The sequence below is a fragment of the Syngnathus typhle genome, linkage group LG5, assembly GCF_033458585.1.
Source record: "Syngnathus typhle isolate RoL2023-S1 ecotype Sweden linkage group LG5, RoL_Styp_1.0, whole genome shotgun sequence".
Classification (NCBI taxonomy): Eukaryota; Metazoa; Chordata; class Actinopteri; order Syngnathiformes; family Syngnathidae; genus Syngnathus; species Syngnathus typhle.
Window position 1 is genome coordinate 16,077,239 of NC_083742.1, and position 22,716 is coordinate 16,099,954.

The 22,716-nt window shown below is 47.2% G+C and overlaps 1 protein-coding gene across 3 annotated transcripts in view; it reads right to left on the reverse strand.

Annotated features, from left to right (window-relative positions):
• LOC133154331 (neurogenic locus notch homolog protein 1-like) overlaps nt 1–22,716 on the reverse strand; it is a 38,795-nt gene that overhangs the window by 2,559 nt on the left and 13,520 nt on the right. For 2 of the 3 annotated variants that reach the window (XM_061278956.1, XM_061278954.1), the window contains exons 3-33: nt 17,820–17,980; nt 16,970–17,308; nt 15,957–16,079; nt 15,643–15,876; nt 15,356–15,511; nt 15,022–15,207; nt 14,775–14,888; nt 12,548–12,661; nt 12,241–12,474; nt 12,058–12,168; nt 11,072–11,264; nt 10,850–10,995; nt 10,331–10,444; nt 9,388–9,507; nt 9,105–9,257; nt 8,775–9,003; nt 8,461–8,662; nt 8,214–8,367; nt 7,841–8,025; nt 7,265–7,397; nt 6,768–7,025; nt 6,581–6,693; nt 5,812–6,389; nt 5,320–5,742; nt 5,000–5,148; nt 3,808–4,021; nt 2,931–3,018; nt 2,397–2,562; nt 614–912; nt 168–315; nt 8–105 (exon numbers count right to left, since the gene is read on the reverse strand). In XM_061278956.1, coding sequence (XP_061134940.1) covers nt 8–105; nt 168–315; nt 614–912; nt 2,397–2,562; nt 2,931–3,018; nt 3,808–4,021; nt 5,000–5,148; nt 5,320–5,742; nt 5,812–6,389; nt 6,581–6,693; nt 6,768–7,025; nt 7,265–7,397; nt 7,841–8,025; nt 8,214–8,367; nt 8,461–8,662; nt 8,775–9,003; nt 9,105–9,257; nt 9,388–9,507; nt 10,331–10,444; nt 10,850–10,995; nt 11,072–11,264; nt 12,058–12,168; nt 12,241–12,474; nt 12,548–12,661; nt 14,775–14,888; nt 15,022–15,207; nt 15,356–15,511; nt 15,643–15,876; nt 15,957–16,079; nt 16,970–17,308; nt 17,820–17,980 — 5,935 coding nt within the window. The remainder of the gene's footprint in view (nt 1–7; nt 106–167; nt 316–613; nt 913–2,396; nt 2,563–2,930; nt 3,019–3,807; nt 4,022–4,999; nt 5,149–5,319; nt 5,743–5,811; nt 6,390–6,580; nt 6,694–6,767; nt 7,026–7,264; nt 7,398–7,840; nt 8,026–8,213; nt 8,368–8,460; nt 8,663–8,774; nt 9,004–9,104; nt 9,258–9,387; nt 9,508–10,330; nt 10,445–10,849; nt 10,996–11,071; nt 11,265–12,057; nt 12,169–12,240; nt 12,475–12,547; nt 12,662–14,774; nt 14,889–15,021; nt 15,208–15,355; nt 15,512–15,642; nt 15,877–15,956; nt 16,080–16,969; nt 17,309–17,819; nt 17,981–22,716) is intronic. The other variant, XM_061278955.1, reaches the window with a different exon arrangement.

Sequence of the window (22,716 nt, forward strand, 5' to 3'; positions counted from 1 at the left end):
TTGGTACCTTATTGTTCTGCATGTCCTTGTTGGCGCCACTCTTGAGGAGCACGACAGCAGCCGCCACGTTATTCACAGCGGCGGCCCAATGTAACGCTGACTTGCCTGAGAGGACAAACGCAATGTCATAATCCAAAACTTGATTCCAGTTTTGTTGTTGTTTTTACCAAAATCATCAATGGCGTTGACATCAGCGTGGCAATTGATGAGCTCGTCCACCATGCCCTCCACTGCCAGCCTGGCGGCCAAGATGAGGGGGGTGGTGCCGTCGTGCATACGGGCGTCCAAGTCGGTGGCGCGGTTTCTTATGAGGATCTGTACAAAGGGCACCGAGACGCCACAAGGTGGCGCCAAAGCAATGCCGTTTTAATATAGTAGACAGCTGTGGCTTGAAGAAAAACAAAACAGCGAATAGGAGGGTTTTCTTTCCATTCGAACGAAGGATAGTTTTCACCCAAAATAACAGCGCTACTTTTTTTTTATATATATAACTTTTGAATTTCTATGACATTGAAGTTTATACATGAAGTTTATGAGTATGATGGGGGGCCTTGGGAAAATGTCTCCCCGAGACCTCAAATGTTTGGTAATCAGTGGGACAAAAGGAACAGACCTGGAAGACTCCCTGGGCGTCGGCGGCCACGGCGGCATGCAGCGGGGTCCTGCCCATGTTGTCCTGGATGTTGGCGTCGGCGCTGGCCTCCAGTAGCCGCTTGGCGGCGTCGGAGCGGGCGTAGCGGGCGGCCAGGTGCAGCGCCGTCTCGCCGGTGCGGTCCGTCTGGTTGTGGAGGCTGGCGCCCTGGTAGATGAAGTCGTTGATGACGTTGGCCGAGGCGTCTTCCTCCTCCTCGCTGTTGCCCGTCTCCAGGCCGCCACCGCTGCAGGATGCGATCATCAGCGGTGTGAAGCCATCTGATGTGGGCGGAGGCAAAAGTGTGTTACGTTGTAGCTAGGCTACTTTCGCATGCAGAGTGGAATGGATTTTTGCTATTCGTGGTTATGATTAAGCAGCCAAATAGAGAAGGTTACTAAAATAAAAAAAAAATTAAAAAAAAGGGGGGGGGGGGAGACTAAGACTCAGCAGAGTAAGGAAGACAACAGGGCACGCTTCAAAGCAACGGCCGATCAAAACAAAGCAACAAACAAATTGAATAACGGATTCCGATGGAGGCTTCGGCGGCTCTTCAGAAGAAAAGCAAAGCTCGGGGGGGGTTACGGAAAAAAGGCGAACCTCAATATCTGACTGAGCGAGGCGGCTCGCCGCAGATACTCAGGCCGGGCTTTCCTCTTCTTCAAAAGGAATGTCGGGCCGCGGATCCCGGAGATTTGGTCGATCCCAGCCCATCGATCGGCAACGGCGGGGGCGAAAAAAGTGCACCGGCGAGTTGTTAACCCCATTACTTTGATTTGTCCTAGCTGGTGATTGGCCATGTAGAGCGACCAAGTTGAATAGGTTGACACCAAAATTTTGCCCAGAGGCGAGGACCATTTCTTTGATGAAAAATATTTGGTTGTCAACACTTAGTCCGCTGTATATTCTAACAACACAATTAAGCCCACATTGAAAGGTTATGAGAAAAAGTTCAAAAGTTGAAAGATTAAAATTACAAATAACATTGTGAAAAAATTTGATGTTACAATATTTCTAACTTTATTTTTTTTGTTAAACTTTAGAACGTACAGTTGAAAGTTATGCTTCTGTTTAAAAAAAAACATAGATCTCACGCTTGTACTAATAACTTTTTACTTTGTCACTGCAATGATTAATCTGATCAGGAATCAGCCCCCCCCCAACACCACCCCACTCTTCCTAACCCCCCAGGCACCGGCTGCTTTGAAGAAGATCCCTTGCCTGCAGCAACTCCCGCGTGCACGCCAACGCAAATCACACACTGGCAACGTGATGTGCTCTCTGCTTCACAAGACACACACAACATGCTAGCGTCAAGCTATTTTAGGATCATGTAATTACACGTATGTACTGTTCACATTGCTAAAAGTTATTTAAAAAACATTAACCTAAACGCTACACGAGTAAAACAAATAACCTGATTGGATGAGACAGAAAGGAGGAAACAATTTTTTGTTTTGGTCCTAAATGAAGGATTTTTGAAATATTCATATTTTTTTTGCAATATGTCATTAATATGAATTTTTGCACAAATTGAATTAGATTACCATCAGAGGAAAAAAAAAACTATTGATCAAGCAAGACACAGAAAACTGTAGACATATAAATAAAAATTGAGGGAAAGTAAAAAAAATATATATGATCATATTATTGTACATTATTTAGGACTATATATATGAATAAATAATGTGTGACTTTATTTATAAATATAATAAATAACGTGCGCCATGGCAAGTTCTCTTCTTGATTAGACACTTTCACCCACCTGGTCCTCGCACGTTGACATCCATGCAGTCGCTGTCAATCTCGCCCTGTGGGGGTGTGGGCGCCACGGAGGGGACGCGCAGGTCGGCTGCGTCCAGGTGCTGCTGAGTCCACTGCCGGTTGTCTTTGCGCTCGCCCGCGTCCTGGACGGCGAGCTCGTCAAACTGCTGAAGAGGAAAAAAAATAATGGAAGGACGCAAATGCAAAACTAACGTGACAATAATATTAATCAGTGATAGAAAATATTAGACAAAAAAAATACACTAATGTGTCAAAAAAAAGACAATAATACAAAATAGAAAAAAAATCACAAAACAAAAAGATTAGACAAAATACAAAAAGAGTGTGAAATATTTCTACAAAAACTTCAGATAAAAATACCGGGAAAAAAAAAAGAAAAAGTCGGTCAAACCATATTTGAAAGATTATTTTGACAAAACTATGACATAGTAAAATCACAAAGCTGTAGCAGAGTAGTTTTGTTTTCTCTGGCAACACACCATTTTATTTCATTTATTCTTGGCTGATTTCTTACCCTGAAGCGTTTGGCATCCGAAGTCTCATCTTCTCCCCAATCGTGGCCGTCGTCCATGAGTGAAATATCCGAGGTATTTTTCAGCGGCCTGTGACAACGAGAGAAGATTGCGGTGAAATTGCTCCACATTTTCAAAGTGGTGCTCCATTAATGGTAAAAACAACTGGCATTGCTCAAATTCACAGCCCGCCCCTTGCTTGTCAATTAAAGCGCAACTCAACAGAGCGTCTTATTTGCCTCACTCTTTACTCCTTCCACATTTATTGACCAATCAAAATCATACCAACTTCAAAATGTTTCGGAACTTAGACTTAGCCGTGCAAAAATCCCAAATGATTTCTTGATCAATTCACACTATTCCAGCTTCAAAATATTAACACACGTTGAAATCTGAACAACATCGCCAATTTGTACAGTAAAATTCCCTACATACATACATCCGACTTGGGAACTATTTTCCATATTCCAGTCATTCTTACCAACTCCAAATTCCACACAGTTTGAAATAAAATACCCTGATACATGAATATTTCACCTCAGGCTTCTTCCACATATTAGTGTTATTATTATTCTTAATAATAATACCAATTATGACCATTTCAAAATGACAAATGTCCACTATAAAATTCATAAGACATATTGGATACATTTGATTCTTCCTCCCACATCTTTTGAATATTTGGAACCATTCCGACTTCAAAATGTTCACCTCATTTAGGGCAAAGGAACCAATAATTAGATTCTCAAACTCTCGTACTTCCAAAGCAAAACAGCAACATGAGAAGCTTTTCTACATATTTCCCATCTCTTTCCATATTGTTGCCTGATAAAAATCATTCTTAGAAATATGAAAAAGAAGAGTCAAAAAGTAACTTACTTTAATCCCACAGAATCCTCCCCGACGGGTTCGCGTCTCTTCTTCTTGCTGGGCTCGGTGGTCTTGAAACCCTCGGGGAGCCAGAGGCGCCCGTGCTCATGCCGGCGCTTGCGGGCAGCCACCATGCCCACGCCGACTAAGGCCAGCATGGCCAGGCTGCCCACCACCAGGTAGAGCGGGTAGAGCTCCTGCGGCGGCTGCTGGTCGGCGCCGCCTGGCGGGAGAAGGCACAGCATGGTCACGGGACCGAGGACGGACCAGAAGTGTGCGCGTCGCTAACTCTTGCTTCTACTATCTAGCCTGTAATAATCACAAGTGCAAAGAATGGGGTGTGATGGAAAAAAATAAAAAGACCACTACCAGCCTCCCAACTCCCTTTTCAAGTCAGGGTACCCAGAGACAACTTTAACATTTCTTCTTTAAGAGAAAAAAAGAAAGGAGGAGGGGGGGGGGATTAATGAACTTCAAATTACTGCACGCGCTTTAAGCTGTAAAGACGGAGGATTTATTCGGATTTTCCAGATAACAAAGACTCCCAACTTCTAGCACACTCCCGATCAATTTTTTCTCCCCCCACCCCTCTACTAACGATTTTGAAATGATAAACTCCCCTCCCCAACCTAAAGCCTTAAGTCCTGGTATTACATTCAGCGAGGTGAAGGTTGCAGCAGCAGCAGCAGCAGCAGCAGCAGCCCCTCTCGCGCCCGTGCACGCACAATTATTTAAAAAAAAAAAAAAAAACGCGATGGAGAGCTGCATTGAGTTGATTTGCAGCAATTAAGCATTTTGGAGCCTGAAGCCGGTGGATTTAAGAGCAGCCAGAAAAAAAGGATTGATTGATCGCCACTGCATTTGTTCATGGCCGCATAACAAATACACAATCAAAGAGCGGCAGGGTTAAGACCTGACCGGGGTGGGCGGGTGCCAAGGATATTTCCATTTTTTTTTTTTTTTTTAATGTGGGCGCCCCCGCACGTGTCCCACTTGTGCATGAGAGCACGTGTGGAAAGACTCCAGAACGAAGCATGTTTAACTTCAGTTGCAGCGTTCCCCCCACTATATCACGGTTCGTAGATTTGAATTTTTTATAGGCAAGTCTGAATTGATAGTTACACGCCTTCAGTTGTGCCACAACATGTGTTTCCTATCTTCTGCGTAGAAACTCCATAATATATAGAAGACGTATACTCACTATAAACAGCTTCAATGGTGTAGGGAACGTCCAGTTTTCCGCTGGAGGCTAACGCCCCGAGGAAGGCGGCGGCATCGGTGGTGCTCTGGAAGCACTCGCTGGACTGCTGGATGCACTGACGGTTGTCCACTTCCAAGAGCACGATGGAGCTAGCGGGCCAAGTCAATACGTTTAATTGCTTGATCATCTTCAATATCTTGACAGAAAATGCCAATTACTTATTACCGATTAATTACTTGGGGCCTTACTAGGCTCAAGTACAGAGGATGATTACTTCTGCCACCTCAGCAGAAATCTTACCAAAAAAAAAAGATTCTCACCCTTTGATCTGCAGGTGATCCAGCTCCCTCTTTGTCCACCGAAGCCCATCTATGCTTCTCTTAACCACGTTCACCACCTTGCCGGGCACGTCGGACCAGGTGTCCACCGAGCGCTTGACGATGTACTTCTTCAGCTCCTGCTCGCTGCCGTAGTAAGGGTAGACCATGGTCTCGCCCTCGGCGTTCATCCGGAACACCACGTTGGTGTGCAGGACGCGACTGAGCTCTCGCAGGAAGCCGAAGGAGTTGTTGAGGAGCTGCTCGGGCATGATGAGGACCACCACCACCAGCTGGCCCAGGGCCAACTTCTCGGGCATGTTGTCGGCGCAATCCAAGCCGTCCCATTCGCACTCGGCGTTGTTGCAGCCCTGGTCACAGTGGCCGTCGGCGTAGTGGTCTTTGCAGTACTGGTCGTACAGCGGGCTGCGGGGCGGAATACATCAAGTTGAAGGTGTTTGACGGATTACATGGCAGCAAGTTTTTTGGACTTACTTGCACTGTCCTTCCAGATTCTGGCAGTCAAATCCATCGTAGAGGCACCCGGCGCTGTCGCACTGCGCGTCGCACTTGCCGTCGTTAAAGTAGCGCCAACACTGCAGCGAGGCCGAGCAGTTCTTCCACGGGTCGTCGAAATTGAGCGAGCAGTCGCCGTTGTCCCAGCCGCACGCGTGATTGTTGCACAGCACGTCGCACACCTGGTTGTGCTTGCGCTCCTCGCACTGCGGGATCTCGCAGGCCTCGTCGGCCGCCGACGGCGGCGGCGGCGCCAGGTCGTGGCCCGGCCCGCCCGGGGAGCTGTAGTCCAGAATGTGGCACCAGAGGCCGTTGAAGTTGGCGGGGCAGACGCAGCGGTAGTACGGTGCCTTGGCGGCGTCCTCGCACGTGCCCGAGTTGTAGCAGGGGTTGGATTTGCACGGGCTGTCGCCGGGGTACTGGCACTCGGGCCCCGTGAAAAACGGCGCGCACAGGCACTTGGGACTCTTTTGGCCCGAGATGCAGGTGCCGCCGTTGTGGCACCGGAGGCTGCCGCAAGCGTGGCCGTTGTATTCGCATGTGGAGCCAGTGAAGCCCTGTTGGGAAAGAATTGGCTATCAACAGCAAACAATGGCGGGCTGTCATCGAACCTAATCCTAACTCAGTAAGGCCTTTTCGATTAGATTCTAATATTTGTTCTATTCAATTGTTTTGATTCCTTTTATTGCATCTGCAATTCCTTGTGTAAAAAAAGCACTTGACCGTGAGATGCATTCAACACACTTACAGGCGGACATTTGCATATGAAGCCGTTTGGAGTGTTACTGGCCACGGCGCAGGTGCCCCCATTGCGACACGGTTTCCCCTTGCAACCATCGAACACGGCGTCACAGCGCAGACCTAGAGTCAAGTCAAAAAATATTCCTTTATACTGTCAAAACTTCAGCGGGATTTGCGAAAGAATAAAACCGTACCTGTGAATCCGGTACGACATTCGCAGCGGTAGTTGTTGGCTAGCTGGATGCACCTGTGCGTGCCGCGCGGGTCGCAGGGGTCGGAGAGGCACTCGTTGACGTCACCTTCGCAGCGCTCGCCCACGTACCCGGGCGGGCACAGGCAGTGGTATCCACCCACGCCGTCCACGCACCTGCCGTGGTTGAAACACTTGGGCTCTTTGGTGAGCGGGTCGGCCAGCGGCGTGCAGTCGTCCACGTTGATCTCGCAGTTGACGCCTGGTGTGAAGGAAACAGATTGGGCAATTACGATGAATTCATTGTGAATATTGTAATGTTATATTATCAAAATGGGTTGGTTGCCACAATGGTTGTAATACTTTAAAAAAAAATATATATATATGTATTTTTTTATTTAACACTCCTAACTTCACATAAATTGACCCGAAACTTAAAATCTTCCACCCAAAGTGTAATTAAATTACAGCAATGAAGATAGGTTGAGGGGTTGTTGTGACCTTGCGTTCCCCGGGGACAGGAGCATTTGTAGGTATTGATCAGGTCAATGCAGGTGCCCCCGTGCTGGCACGGTTGGGAGAAGCACTCATTGATCTCGTCGGAGCAGTTGGTCCCCGCGAAGCCTGGCGAGCACTGTGACGCCAAGATGGAGGAGGAGGAAGAGCAGGAGGAGGAGGAAGAGTTGAATCGATGGCGGACATGAAACACAAAGATTTTTGTTTACCCGACGTTTTTCTTTCCGGGCCAAGGCCTGCCGGAGGCTTTTTAATCGTGGGGAGATTAGCATTGTGGTGGATGGTGTTTGTAAATAGGCCGTGGCGTTACTCGTTAATAGTTAGAGTGATTTCATACAATCTGCATGCAGTCGTTTTAAGGATAATGAAGGCCTACATTTTTTAGGGCTGTTGTACGCTTTAGTCTACTTTGGTTTTTTTGCATCAATGTTAGCTTTACATACACAGCACAATGGAGGGCTTCATTTCACAAGTCGTGCACATGTGGGGAAAAAAAAAAAAAAAAACACTCCTGGTATATGATGGCTGAAATAAAAATGTCTTGAACTTCACATTGTTTACCTTGCAAGTGTATCCTCCAAGAAAGCCCACACAAGTGGCTCCATTTTGACAGGGGTTGGGAGTGCATTCATCCACTTGTTCCTCACAGTAGCTGCCAGTGTAGCCCACCTGGCAGTGGCAGCGGTGGACGTTTCCTGCGTCCAGACACCGGCCCGAGTTACGGCACAGGTTGCCGACATCCACCCCTTGGAAAATAGGAAATCACACACATTTGGTTTCATTTAAAACAGAGCCAGATCTGGCTTACCAGAAAATTTGAATTTCTACACCACTAAAGCAACATTTGTGAAATAGAACAAAGAAATTGACTCAGTTCCATAATGTAACACTATTTAGATACAACCTACTAAAAATGTTCCTTTTTTTTTTTTACCTCTTTGTTTGGCTGCCACCTCGCAGGAGACGCTAGGTATGTCGCAGTAGACGCCCGCCCAGCCAGTCTGGCACTCGCAACTGTAGGCCGTACCCCTTTGCCAGCAGTTACCTCCGTTCTTGCAAGGTGACGAGCTGCACCAGCTCACCAAATTCTTAAAAAAAATAAATCACTTAATTCAATTCATTCTCGTGTTGATCAAGAGCTAAATCAACCATTATTTCAAGGCTATTTATGTATTTCCTACCTGACAATTGAGTCCCGTGTATCCATGTGGACACACGCACTTGTAGGTGCCGTAGCTGTCCTGACACGTGCCGCCGTGCAGGCAGGGTCTGGAGTCGCACTCGTTGATGTCGTGCTGACAGTAGCTGCCGGTGAAGCCGGACGGGCACAGGCACGTGAAGGTGTTGATGCCGTCCACGCACGTGCCGCCGTTGAAACAGGAGCTGCGGGGAAAAGCGCACAGTTGGAAAACAAACCACAATCCGATTTTATTTGTCGTTCCAACTTCCACCAAAGAGGGCAGCAGTGGACAAAAGAAATCTCATCCCGGCATGCCTTTCTGTGCAGTCAGGCGTGTTGTTTTCACAGTGGATGCCGCTGAAGCCGGGCGGGCAGGTGCAGGTGTAGCTGTTGACGCAGTCGGTGCAGTTGGCACCGTTCTCGCACGGGTGGCTCTCGCACTCGTTGATGTCTTCATCGCACGCCGGGCCCCGAAAGCCCGGCTGGCACGTGCACAGGAAGCCGTTGGCTCGGTCCTGACACACACCCCCGTTGCCGCATGGGTCTGACGGACGGAGATGGAGGGAACACGGACTTCATTTAGAAACGCTTACATACAGCTGGGCGATATTTTATTTTTCTCATTGTAAAGACTCAAAGTCTTACTCGGCTTGCAGTCGTCAATGTCAGTTTCACAGTTGCGTCCGGTGAAGCCGGGCTTGCAGCCGCAGCGGTAACTTCCCAGCGTGTTCTGGCAGATGGCTCCGTTGAGGCAGGGATTCTTCACGCACTCCTTAATGTCCACCTCGCACGTTTGCCCTGACAAAAAAGGAGAAACGTGAAAAATACGCTTCACGGGAAACGATGAGGTCACGAAAGCTTCTCCACCAAAATAGTTGAGATTTTTCCACGCTATCTTCAGGGACGGACGGCTGACACCAGGGTTTACCTTGCCATCCTTCGGGGCAGACGCAGGAGAAGCTTTGATAGTCTTCCGACTCCTGACACACTCCGGCGTGTTTGCAAGGTTTGCCACTGCAGGGGGCCATTACGCTTTCGCAGTTTTCTCCTGTAACACAAAAAAACAAAGAATTGAAAACGGTAGAACACCTGATTTGCATTGGATAAACAAAATAGACATCAAAAATTAAGGACTGACCAAAATGAAGCCTTTTTTTTTTCTCCATGTTCTTCTGGCCTTTGTAAATGGCATTTTACTACATTGCCATGTCATTTTCAATTTAACTGTTCAGCTCTAAGATAAAAATCATCCAAGAACAAAATCGAGTCCAGGGAATTTGGTGAGTGTCCACAAACTTTGGGAAGCCGCAGTTTTAAAAAAAGTTTTGACATAAAGCTATGGCTAACTTGTACTGCGTGACATCGTTAAGAAGTCATGAACTCGGCAGATAACCCGTCAAAAGAGGACCTTTCAATCAGTGCTATCGCAGATTTTTTCTCCAGGTTCCGTCACTTTAAGCGACCCAGTGGAGACGTTTCCCTATCTGTTTCCACAAGGCACGTCTCCGACAGGAAGCCAGGCTCAGCTTCCGCCCATTGTCGGGACATTTGCTGCTGCTGGGAGACGGGAAAGCAGGCAAACAGGAAATGTGCGCAGCGCCCTGTTCCCACCCCAGAAAACCAAGACTTTTGGCTTCTGTGTGGATTTTTCCAAAAAGATGACTCAAATTGAAAGAAGATATGACATGAAAAATATTTTGCAGCGATGCTTGTATCTCGGGAGGCCGGAGGGACTGGAAAGGAAAGTCTTGCTCCTAGAAAGCTTGTTGAATTTGTGGGATATTTTCCCTTCCTATCGGCTAATAAGTCAAGGAGGACAAGCGGTGGGAAACTGTGGAGGAATGCCAATGCGGCCGATAATATTTTCATACCCGTGTAAGGGAGAACACAGTTGCACTTGTAGCCGGCCACGTCGTCGATGCACGTCCCCTGGTTGAGGCAGGGGTTGGAGGCACATTCGTTGATGTTGGTTTGACAGTTTGGTCCTGCCGTTGCAAAACACAAAGCCTTTTTTTTGGCATAACTTAACAAACAAAAACCCAAAGAGAATTACACGTTGTACATTTAAAACAAACCAAAATAATGTCTAACACATAACGGGACATGCCACAGACGGGCTAACGAATATCAACCTGTTGACGCAGCGGATATTGGAACACAAACGGTGCGGCAGCACATGTAGATAGACAATGCAAAAATACAGTATGTATTCTTTTTTTTCTCTGTGAAAAACAACTATTCTACTAACTAACGATTCAATACCTGCTGATTCACCTTTTGGCAGAATCCCAATATTGAAATAAAACACTTTCAAATATATTTGTGAGGGACCTGCCGAGAGAAATTGCTGCTAAATCTGCTAAACTGTCACACAACGGAAGCCCACTGACCAGTGAAGCCCACGTGGCAAGTGCACACGTAGCCGCTGGTCATGTCCTTGCACGTGCCGCCGTTCATGCACGGGTTGGACTCGCATTCGTTGTTGTTGATGTCGCAGTTTGGGCCGCTCCAGCCGGAGTCGCACAGGCATTTGTAGCTGAAATCAAAAGCGACATTGCTTTAGAGAAAAGTCTCCTAGATGAAAATACAGATGGCGTCCTCGCGGGCCTCACCCGTTGACCTTGTCCTCGCAGTGGCCGTGGACACAGGGGTTGCTGAGACACTCGTTGACCTGCGAGAAGCAAGTGGCGTCGTGGTAGCCCTCGGGACACACGCAGGTGAAGCGGTTGATGCCGTCGATACACGTGCCGCCGTTGTGGCACGGGTTGATGGCGCACTCGTCTATATTGATGTTACACATGGCGCCTGGCAGAGGGAAAGGAGAGCCTGATTTCTATTTCCAAAGGCAATTACAGCATATCGTTTGTGGTCAATATATTCCGGATAGGAAAAAAAAAAGAGTTGGATTTTTGCTTTATTTCAGTTTGATTTATTGCAGGGGGAAGAAAACAATTGAAATCTGCTATTTTATTTTTGTGGAGAAAAAAACCCCAGTCGCGGTTATTTGACGACCATCTAGTTTGCAGTTTCGGCTCCTTTTGTCGGCGACTTGAAGCGTCGCCGCCATTCACGACACAAAAGAAGACCATTTGGCTTCAATTCCAGGACGGGCTTTCCGAGCTTTTAAAAGCTCAACTTTCAGGAATCTTTCACTGAATCTTTTCTTTTGCTCAAATCCCCAGTGACGCTGCGCACACAACGGTGTGTGTGTTTGTGTGCGGCGTCTTTGTGCGGGTGGGCAGCTTGCGTGTCCCAACAGCAGCAAGCTGGCGACACGGGGTGGAGCGGGAAATCGACACCGCCGCAGCCTCGGAGGAGCGTGCTGGCTCGCCCGCCAACTGTCGGCCTCCTCCCGCCACCGTTCGACCCCCCCGTCCCAAACTGCACCAGGTATTGCCAACTGGTCACCTGAGACTCAAGCCCATCTTAAATCAGCCCTTTGGTCCGGTCTCAAGTCATAGAAGCTTCTGACAAAATCCATCCATTCATCTTCTATGCTGTCTCTGTTGTCAAAATCAGAACCCGGAATCTTCCAACTGTGAGGCAGACGTGCTTTGCTAAATATAACACGTCTCCTTTAGATGCACAAGCTTCTCACCAGTGTATCCGGGCTTGCAGGCACACTCATAACCGTTGATCTTGTCGATGCAGGTCCCGTAGTCACATGGGTTGCTCTTGCAGTCATCAATGTTGACTTCACAGTTGATTCCTGCCAGGAAGAAAACACAAAACACATCCAGTCACCCTAAAGAAAAGAGAAGAACTCCATAGTCCTTCCTACCGGTGGTCCCAGTGGGGCAGTTGCAGATGTAGGCGTTTTCCCCGTCCTGGCAGACGCCACCGTTCCTGCACGGCTGGCTGAGACACTCGTTGATGTTGGTCTCGCACAGCCGTCCCGTGTAGCCCGGGTGACAAAGACAGCTGAAAGAGGCCAGGCCGTCCACGCAGGAGCCGTAGTGACACGGGTCTGAGAGGCACTCGTACACATCCGTCTCGCAATGCCGCCCGGTGTAACCTGACCAGAAGGATGGAAGGATCTCAATGGGTGGATGGGGGTGCATGGGTGGATAGTTAGATAGATAGAATACCCTCTGTGCACTCGCAGGTGTACATGTTGGGCCCGTCTGTGCACTTGGCACCATTTTTGCACGGTGTGCTGGCACACTCATCGATGTCGATCTGGCAAAGATGCCCAGTGAAACCTGGAGGAAAAAAAAGAAACAAGAGGGTGTGAAGGAATGTGAGTGTGGAAAGCAGTGGGTGAGCAAAGCGTGGTCAGCGGGCTGCGCGTGGCTCTTTCTGTTCTTTAATATGGCCCGCTGAGCATTTATATCACAGGTGTCAAACTCAAGGCCCGGGGGCCAGATACGGCCCGCCACAGCCTTTTATGTGGCCCGCGAAGACAAATTGTGCATCAAATTTGTGTGTCATTGCTAGGATTGCAAATTGTCTTCACTTTTAATCCTATATATATATTTATTTTAAAATATTTGACCAGTTTTTACTTGTCTGATTTGAAAACGAGTTATTTGTCAGTTTGTTTTGTATATAATATGCGGTGCTCATATTTGGGTTGACAGTCATAATGGCCCTCCGAAAGAAGCTATGACTACAATTCGGCCCGCGAACAAAATGAGTTTGACACCCCTGATTCATATGATCAAATTTCTATACATATTCTACATTTTAACTATCGCTTGACCCTTTTAAAAATGATGTGGCCAATGAACCCAAAGGATGTTTTGTCACCCAAAAAAAAAAAAAACTACTCGCCCCCAAATCTGAAACCTGCATGTTGCTCATCATCACTTAACACTATGAAATCCCCCCCCCCAGTGAAGATATGGGAAAAAGAGGGGCCGAGTGAAAGTTGCCCCTGTCTAAGGAGGCCGATGGACAAAAGGTGGCCTGTCTTCCCCGCCCCCCCAAGAAACGTTTCTATCACAATAACCCAAGGCTCCTCCTTAGACACTCCCTCGAAAAAGAACTCGCTTGACCCTTAACCTTGCGCTATTCAAGTTCCTCGTGATTCAAACTTCACCAGCAGGCGCTCCCATTCTTTGCTCTAGATGTTTCCTTTCCATTTCTTTTTGTCCCTCACATGATGGAACAATCACAAAGATCAGTAGGAGTTTTAATAAGAACAAATAGCATGCAGGGAAAGCATTAAGAAAAGTAAACTGGTTTAAATAGAAAAAGTATTTTCTATGTGCCCCCCACTAGTCTAAAATCTGTATTCTGATTAATATTGTCAAATAAGAAGTGAGAAGAGACAAAAAAAAAAAAAATCTTCACAAATGCAATCATTGACTACCAAAACAATGCAGAGGGACTTTTTTTTAGTCAACTGCATAAATTGGAGGAACGACACGATTCAATGGCCCTCAGCGGGGTTTCCATGGCTATGGCGTGTACAGAAATAAAAAGAGGGGACCCCCGTCTCGGGCCGGAGGGGGAATTTACATTTCAAGCACGGCAGTTGAGAACCCCGTGCCCCCCCTTTCTTACGCCTCCGTTCTTGCTTGTGCAATAACGGTCCGTGCATCCTCCCGCCAAAACACTTTCCCTGCCACCACTTCCTCACGTAACCTTGGCACTAAGCCTCGGTGTGTTGGCGCTTTATCACGTCTAACGCTTTCTTTCCCTCTTTTTTTCCTCAACTGGAGAAATGCTGCTTCTCCCCCACCCGGGCTCCCTCTGATCCTTGCCGAAAATTAAAGAATAAAGTAATTGTATCATTTCCACCTCAATGAACGTGTTTGACCAGTTTGAAGAAGCTTCTAATCCCCATTTTTTTTCTCTTTTGGTTTCTATTTCAGATTGAGTAGCTCCATTCCTTAACATTCTAATGTCCCGTATTGATACTTTTGAGCAAGCATTCTCAAAATGGGGCAATCAATTCTGTGCATACCAACAAAACAACTATAATAATCAAGAAATTACTCCTGCCTACTTGGCACTCAATCAAGCCAGCCAGCTAACTTAATGGATAAAAGGAGAGGGGAAAAAAAAAAAAAGGGAAACAGTTGAAACTTCTCCAAGTCTTTCCCCCCATAGATTTTCCTGCTTCTCCTCCTGCGTTCAAGCTAGTAGGGCCGACGTAAGCCCGCCTCAGGGCTCGGGATTAGTGCACGTCCGCAGAGCAGTTTGTGTCGACTACGCCGGTGTGTTTGTCTTTCGGAGGGAGGGGAGGGGGAAGAGAGCGAGCGAAAGAGATCGACCCCTGCACCCCCTGGCCTGCCGCACACCCTCGCTCGCCCTATTTGCTTCGCAACCCCCTCCCCGGTCGGAACCGCTTCACCTCGGCACCCTCACCTGTGGGGCACTGGCAGAGGAAGGCGTTGATCTTGTCGATACACTTGCCGCCGTTCATGCAGGAGCTGTGATCGCACTCGTCCGTATCGATCTCGCAGAACTCCCCCTCGTAGCCTGGCCAATTAGCAAGGGGGGGGGGGGGGGGGGGGGGAGTTAGTTACACAGTAAGAGAGAGACAAGAGAGGCTGGCACATTTGGAAAAGCTTGCTTCACTACACCATGCCAGGCCGATGCTTATCTTATTAACCTGGCATGCAGATACAGTGGAAGGCTCCGATCTGGTCCAGGCAGGTGGCCTCGTTCATGCACGGATTGGACATGCACTCGTTGACGTCCAGCTCGCAGCGCGGCCCCACGTAACCCCGCTGGCACTTGCACTGGAACGAGCCTTTGGTGTTGATGCACTTGCCGGCGTGCTCGCACGGGTTGGGACCTGGCCAAAGTAGCACTTTTTACACTCGGTAGCTCGGAGAGCAGTCACACACTGCGAATTTTTTTCAGTGTAGATTCGGAGTCATCTGGATCATATTATCTATCGCAAGTTGCACTTCAGTGTGAGAGTTTTTGTCCCTATTTTTTACCTAGTGAGCACTCGTCGACGTCTTGATCACAGGATGCCCCCAGGTAGCCCGGAGGGCAGGTGCACAGGTGATTCCCGCTGACGGGGTTGGTGTCGCAGTTGGAGCCTTTCTGACAAGGGTTGCTGATGCAGGCATCATCCAGCTGGCACAGCAGACCTGCGGCCAAACACATACGCTTGGAAAAATCTATCTGAAGCATTTAGGAAAAAAAAGGGTGGCAGATTTAACCCCAAGTATATTTATTTACTTAAAACCAAAGTAATGTGTCCCCGCCTCCTCGGACAAACCTGTGCGGCCGTGGGGACACTCGCAGACGAAGGAGGCCACGCGGTCGTGGCAGGTGGAGCCGTGGGAGCAGGCGGCGCTGGCGCAGTCGTCGATGTTCTCGCCGCAGTCGTCGCCCGCCCAGCCGTTGACGCACACGCACTGGAAGCCGCCGTAGGTGTTGTGGCACGTGCCGCCGTTTTGGCAGGCGTTGGGCATCAGCTGGCACTCGTCCACGTCCTCCGTGCACAGTTGACCTGTCCCGAGGGACAAATGATATAAATATTCATTCATTTCATTCGGAAAAGAAACTATGTTGTGACTTGGCTTCACTAACCTGTGAACTCAGGCTGACACCGGCAGTTGTAAGAGTTGACGCTGTCGACGCAGGTGCCGCCGTTCTGGCACTCGTGACCGGGGCAGTCGTCTATGTTCTGGTTGCAGTTCTTCCCCGTGAAGCCTGACAACAGCCCAAAGTGATTTTTTATTTTCCCACTGTTTCAACTAGCCTGAACACCTCCGGCTGCTGTCAGTTATTCAGTTAAATGTGGCCAACTGTTTCTTTCCTCCATCTGTATGATTGAGGTCTGTGGCATCTTTGCCGTGCATCCACATTCAGGGTACAGAAACATTTTGAGAATGGAGTTTGAACTTGAAAGTTAAATACCACAGAATTGTACTTAACTGGATTAAAAAAAAAAAAAAGTCGAAGCCACTGTAACATTATGTGCAATTTAAGCTGGCGCGGAGGCACCGCACGCCATCGTATGCTATGTCCAAAGGATGTTGTCCCTTTGACCATTTCCTTTCCGATAAGCCCAGATGCTTTCCTGCCTTCGCCCTGTTCACACACTCAACCGCAGCAAAACACACACGTGCAAGCCAGCAGCTGGAAATGACATCACCTACCGCCGAGCCGCTCTCAACAAGTAGTTGCTCAAATTGAAAAACCAAGGCAAAAATGGCCACTAAGAACAGGAAATATAAATTGAGGGTATTTTTTCCAGCATCCCCCCAATTTAAAGAGAATGTCAACCCAAACATTTTTAGAATGTTGTATATGCCCCACCAATCTCAGGGGGGCGACCATTTTGCCACTTGCTATTGACTGAAAATGACATCACACTTGCCAGATTAGCAAAATGGCCACCGCTTGAGATGGATAAAAATAGGTGTGTTTAATTCATATTCCATAAACTAAACATTAATCAGAACACTGGGTTTAGACTAGTTGAGTTGCACGGAGCATATATTACAAAGAAAATTTAGGGGTGTACTTCTTCTTTAATGATGGGCTTTTTCCTCCCTCTACCTTTCCAACTCGGAGTGGTACACAAGTGATGTTCGTACCTGGCACACAGGTGCATTCATAGCTGGTGTCTCCCTTCTGGACGCAGGTGCCTCCATTTTGGCACGGCGACGGGCTACAGGGCAGGTAGCGGCTCTCGCAGCGCTGGCCGGAGTACTCGGCCGGGCAGCGGCAGTGATAGCCGCCGACCACGTTGACGCAAGAGCCGCCGTTCTTGCACGGCGGCGGGCTGGCATCGCACTCGTTGACGTCCTGCTTGCAGGTCTTGCCCGAGAAGAAGGGCGTGCAGGCGCAGACGTACTGCGACTCGATAGCCGAGCAGCGCCCGTCGTTTGCGCACGGGTTGGACGCGCAGGGGTCGGGGTATTGGCACTGGTTACCTGGGAATACAAAGGTTTGTGAAAAAATGTAATATGGTAGTATAAGGGCCTGACTGATATAGATTGGAGTAAAATTCCCATAACCAATTCATCTGTTAAATAAAAAACTAGGGGACCACAAAAATGTAATTACAGGCAGAACATATGAACAATATTCATTCATTCATGAACATATTCAACAATATTAAAACCTAGTATTTGGATCAAATATTTTTGGTAATATTGAATATTACATTAATTTTTTAATATTTCTGTATATTTAGAAAAATATCTTTTGGTTTTGTCGAATATTTTTACAAATTTTGTCCATATTTTTCCCTTTCAAATATTGTTTATTGTGCGTCTACTGTTTTGACTTGTATCACTTTCATCAACAAGACATTTCTATCTTAGATGTAAGATCATTATATCCGTTCACTTTCAAAGCGCTTAAGACAAATAACGCCTATATAAAAAAATATATATAAATAACGGCTCTGTTTCTAATCCAGACAAGTATATTTCTTGTTACCTGACCATCCGGGCGGACAGCGGCACTTGTACGCCTGCAGGCCGTCCAGCTGACAGGTCCCCCCGTTGCGGCACGGCGTGCCAACGCAGGCGTTCAAGCAAGTTTCGCTGGTGCACGGGACGCGAAGCTGGCACCTGTTTCCGGCGTATCCATCTCGACACCTGAGGAAAGTAATCCCATTTCATCAAATGTGTGTGTGTTTTGTTTTTGTGTTGAAATCGTTAAATCGTCAACAGTTTCAATGTGGATGCGAGAAGCCTTTAAAAGTGTCAAATCAAATAGTATAGGTTTGATGCACTACACAAAAGTGTCGATTGTACATAAAAAATATTACTATATTGTGACTTTATTGTGATGAGACAAAGTAAGCTGTGTGTGGCACCTGTTCATGTGAATGTGTCTTTGCCTGAGGAGAAAGAGGCAGACACTCGTTGGAAAAATAAACAAATAAATAAATTAATATTTTTTTCACCCAGTAAATTAGTGCCTTTGCGATTTAAAAATTCTACTACACTCCGATGTCAATTTGAATTGTTCAGTCAATGGGAATTCCATAAGCAACCCAAGGGAAAACAATAGGGTCAACCCTCTGCGGTCATAAATCCGATTATAGGGTAATAGCCTTTACTCGATAGGGCCCGTGTCTCTTAAAAAAGGTGCTTTTACAACAGGCCAACGCGTCTATGAGAAGCGGGCCTTTAAATGGGAGCTCCTTGTTTCCGTCGCGGCTCTCCGTGAACAATGTATTGTTCGGCAGTAAAAAGGGGGACAAAACTCGTGTGATGTTTCTCACAGCGTCGTAAATACGCCTGGCTGCTAAGTTCCCACATAGCGGGAGAAAAGCATACTTTTGGAACGACAATGAGGGGAGCCGAGGGGCGTTCCGAGAGGATGCGCAACAATGCGGCTAACAACAACAAGCATACCTACACAGCCTTGCAGCAGCCTTGCAGAACAAAAAGGAGAAACGGCCGACACAACTGATACCTCACAGCGCTTCAAAGCAATCTCGAGTAAGAGAATTTTCATTTTGAAAACCTTTGGATTTTTTGAGCCATCTTGTTGCCAAGTCCCCAATTTATTTTTTTCAATTTAAAACAAGAAAATATGAGCAAAAAGCGGAATAACAGATTCAGAAAGAATCCAATTGGCCTTCCCACGACCAAAATCACATCAAATACCGAACCACAGTCCGACAGTCCTGAACAGGATGCCAGTACCGGATCCCAAAACATTCCCAGGGGGTCCCATATGTGCGTGGGGGCCGAGCGGCCGACCCATCTTTTCGGCACAGACGAGTGTTTAGACAGCGGCCCTCTCGGGGGGATTACCCAGCATTGGGATTGTGGCAAGAATAAGAAAACATCACATGCTAGGCTGCCCGCTGCATAAACATCGGACTGAGCGACCAGTGGCGTGCCAAGCGAGGTTGGTCCAAACACAAGCCTCTTCTGCAACCGGTGTGCGCTCCAACAAGAACCAGGCAGTGGACAGCCTTGAAATGGAGGCGCTCGGGTTCCTCTTTAGGAGCCAGCGGTTGGGAGGCGCCGCACGAGCCCGCTGGAAAGAGGCAGCGAAAAGCAGGTGCGCATGTTAATGAGGGAGCCGGACGGCAGCTGCTGCCCCGGCACATTCAGAACCTCCCCGTATTCCCACCACTCTTTCTGCCTGGGTCACCCACCACCATCCCACCACTTGTCATAACTGAGGAAAAAAAAAGAATTGTTAAAAGAGAGCTTTTTAGAGATGTTCAATACCACTTTTTTTTTTCAGACCGATGCCAGTATGAGGACTCAATTCTCGAATAGTCACGATACCGAGTACCACCAGAACTGTTGAGACATAAAAGTCCCCCATCCCCCAAATAATGACATATTAAAAAAAAACAAAAGACCTGTACATCCCAATATTTCAATTTCCCTTAAAAGTGAATGAAATTAATTCTTCTACTTTCTAATCACAAAACGGTCACAAGACCTCAAGGATAAACAAATAGCGTCGTCGCACGTGGACACGTTTTCCAAACACACCGCTGGTCCCAAGTCAACGGCAGCGCGCACTCCATGAAGAATGCTAACAGTTTGCTCTTTAAATTGGAGAGGGCTCGTCAAATACACGCTCGGCACAAAGTCGCTTTTTAAAAGGCTCCGAGTCAGTGAGGGTACGAATGTAATAGGATAAAATATATACCTTATAAGTAAGATAGAGTTCAGCATTACTTCAGTGCATGTGGATCAGACATGTTGGCCTGGACTTGGAGAAACTTTAGTTGGAGAAACTGCAGTGATATTTTGTTAACAACATGAAGGGGGGGGGGGAAAAACTGTTTTGTGACTACAGTTAGAAAATAAATACCTCTGGTCCTGTTTTACTCTGCATTAAGCCAATTTCTTTTTCTCCTTGAGGATTTTTTTTTTGTTCAATTTGTGTTATCTTTTGTATGTAAAAGCTTAAAGAAAAAGTTTTGAAATCAATAAGTGGAGCAGCAGGGTGAGACAAAAGAAAGTCAACGGCTCTTTTATGGAGTCAAAACAAACAGTGAGAGGCAGCTGCTTCAACAAGAAGAATCTCAGCGGCAGGTAAGACTCCAGCGCATCAAAGGTAAATAAGGACCACGTGAAAAGGAGGAGCACAAATCAGAAGCTGAGCAAATATCAGGTGTTGGGCGAGCTATCGAATAACCGTGCCGAGATGATCACGTCTAAGGCCGATACTGTTATTGTTCTTTGCTCTTCAATGGTCGCCGCCGTAGTCCTTGGCAACGGGTCAGCTGCACTTACAGGGTCCCGTGCAGCCGCTCCGGCTCTGTAGCAGATGTTGGGTTGACATTTGACCCAACGCTAAAAGGGGTTTCCCCGATCAGACTGGGCCCAATCTGCCATCTGGGTGCACGGAATATACAGGCGGGCATGGCACAGTAGTCGTAAAGGACAGCGGTGGGCACCCAGCTGGATGAGCCTGACGCCGTACCCCCTTTTTTAACACTCTTAGTTGGATGGCATTTATTCAATTCGATTATTAAGCCATGCGGATCCCTGTGGGAGATATTATTGACAGCAGGTTCTGGACTGACATGATTTAGGATATTTTAGGATAATCCCCCTTTGGGACACTTGATCAAATTTAATGCAGTTCCGAAACTAAACAAAACAAGGAAGCATAAACAAAGAGACGGAGACAAATATAGTCGCCGTGGTCTGCCATAAATGACAAGGAAAGCTCGACGAGTTCCTCTTCACCTCCTTTCATCCATCCTTCTCCTCTCTCTAATTGTATAAGAGGTTGACCTGGCTGGCCCAAATCTGGAGGCTTCCAACATAGAGACACTCTTTATTTGGGAGCGTTACAGAGGCAGGGAAACATGTCTCGTGGGTCACGGCACGAGTAATGACGACAACGGAGGAGGCTGGGAACCACTTGCGGTAGTCTGGAGGTGGAATAGCAACTCTCCAGGATAATCACATTGGCCTGTACATCAAGAGTGCCAAAGTGGTTTTCATCAAGGACCACATCAAAGTTACGGGGTTAGCCTCAGGGGGCTTGGTGACAATTGTGAAACCACGGAAATGAATAATCGTTAAGGGTGTGATGGCAGACTAAAATCATGGCATATTATGATGGCTAACTACTTTTGAGCAGATTGCTAGTTTGGACGTCCTCTAGCCAGGAACTAAAGACCAAATAAACCGTGACACACCCAACCACTTTGTGTTCGAAGCAAAACCTCAAGTCGTCACGTCCTCCGTCCCTCTAAACCCCAGACAGGTGTCCGGACGAGGACATCGGGGCGATTTATCGTGGCAACCGGGAAACTTATATCATTAATCCCCCCACGCCGAGGCTCCAGTCGGCCCAATCAACTCACTCTACATCGAAAATCTCGCCAAAGGGAAACAGACATGGCGGCAGCCATGTAAAGAAAAAACTGTTGTGTGATCACATGATGAGATATGACACCTTTTCTTCCCTCGAGTCACTCTGAGGCCATTTCCTGACTCTCAATGGAGGTGTGTGTGCCAATATGGGGGTCGGGGGGTTATAGACAGACTCATCTGACCACAGCAAACAGAGGTGCCATTGAAGAGTCGGCAGAACTGGAAAGACAAGGGCTCACTTTCATTGAAGTGGTGCTACATTGAAGCATTCACTGCACATAGCAGCACGGAATTAACGGCCGTGCTTGTTATCGGAGAACATCCCCCCGACATGTGGAGGCAAACGTGACAAGCCCCTTCTAACTTTTTTACAGTGTTGTAATACGCCCAAAACAAAAAGAGCAATTCAAAAGACATCATGCATCACACATTAAAAAAATATTCAAGTTGCCACTGTAGCAAGCAAAGGAAGTGTGTTCTAGCTTGACTTTGTTATAGGAATGGTGTCAAAAAGGGCAGTTATAAGATGACTTGGAAAGAAATACATCAATCCCACAGTTGAGGAAACAACAAAATATTCATTTGTTCCTGAAAACTGTCACTGGCATTATTATTGGATCTAACTGTAATCTAGAAGCAACATTGTTTCATGCAAGACTGATGTAACAACTAACCTCAACTCTAAAAATACAGCTTTCCTGACAGTTATCCCACATACATACTAATTTATAGCAACTTGATTAGCATCAAGTAGGATCAGAGAATGAATCGCTGACATCAGCATCTGTGAGTTGTAACCGTCACAGCTCAAACTCAAAATCTTTAAAAAAAAAAAAATGGCTGGTTGGAATCTGAATCAACTTGACAGTAAACCAAAAAGGCCTTCAGCTAACTTCTTTTGCAGATAAACGTCAGTCACTGCCAGCGCAGATACGAGAAGGTATTTACGGTCTGGAATGTCAAGTAGGTATGCCTGCCGAGTGAAGCGTCCAACTGCGTTCACTTGACCTTGGCGTGACGCC